Source organism: Cervus elaphus, chromosome X (genome assembly GCF_910594005.1).
Source record: "Cervus elaphus chromosome X, mCerEla1.1, whole genome shotgun sequence".
Classification (NCBI taxonomy): Eukaryota; Metazoa; Chordata; class Mammalia; order Artiodactyla; family Cervidae; genus Cervus; species Cervus elaphus.
The window spans coordinates 58509114-58510130 of NC_057848.1; the positions used below are offsets into that span (position 1 = coordinate 58509114).

At 43.2% G+C, this 1017-nt stretch overlaps 1 protein-coding gene across 1 annotated transcript; it reads left to right on the forward strand.

Moving 5' to 3' along the window:
* Positions 1–304: 304 nt before the first annotated feature.
* ETDB (embryonic testis differentiation homolog B) lies at positions 305–484 on the forward strand. The gene has a single exon (XM_043896586.1). The coding sequence runs from the start codon at positions 305–307 to the stop codon at positions 482–484; it is 180 nt and encodes a 59-aa protein (XP_043752521.1).
* The last annotated feature ends 533 nt before the right edge of the window (positions 485–1017 follow it).

The window sequence follows — 1017 nt, forward strand, 5'->3', positions numbered from 1 at the left end:
TATGAAACTGTCATTTGCTCTATAGAGAAGTGATGTGGAGCACAGGCTCTAGATACAGGCTTGGTTATTTCCAATCCCAGCTCTGTGTAACCTTGGACAAGTCAGACGAGAGCCCAAAGCAATCTCTTATGAGCACTGCTGGGAACGTGTGTGTGTGTGTGGGTGTGTGTGTGTGGGTGGGTGGGTGGGTGTGTGATTGTGAAGGGAAGAAGCCCCTGGGTCCACTGGATTAAGTGTATTTCATCATCTTTTTCAGGCCTTCTTGGTTGTACTCTCTTGCTGAAGACTGTGACATCAACCATTCATGGATAAAGGAAGCCCTGAAGTCAATCCTAACACACCTACATTGACCATCAAGAAGGAAGAAAAACACCCAAAGTCCCACAGGGTCTCCAAAAATGTGCTGACCTTTTTACTTGATAGGCAACTGGGGAGGCACAGAAGTGACGTGGATTTGTCCAGATGGGTGTGGATGCTGACATAAGCCACACACAGGGTAGAGTTGGCTATTGCCAAACAGTCATAATATCTACCTGCTTATGCATGCCCATAATTTTAGGAAAAAAAGCAAAAAAAAATTGGAATAGCAAACTCCTCCTTTGTTTCAGCTGTTAAAATAAAAGCTGGATTTTCACCCCTTTTGACTCAATATGTGTTTATGCCAATACAATTTTCCTGGGTTACCCTGGAGGGGGGATTCTGTTCATCCTAACAGTCTATGCAGAGGCTCTCAGACATAGCAGAGATGGTGAGATCACACTGCATGTCTGATTTATTTCACCTTTAATTAAAAAAAATCAAGGGACATTATATAGTTCTAAGTCACTGAAGAACCCAAGACTCTCGTCCCCTAGGCCTTTTGGGAAGACACCCACTATGTTGCGCTCTAAAACCTGTTTGCTTATCTTGGTGAGAAGACACTGTTTAAGAACAGGCCATGAGGTGTGGGGGGTGGTGGCATTTAAGACAGTCTTTTTAAAATGTTGATGCTCATGAGAATATCATTTAAATATTCTG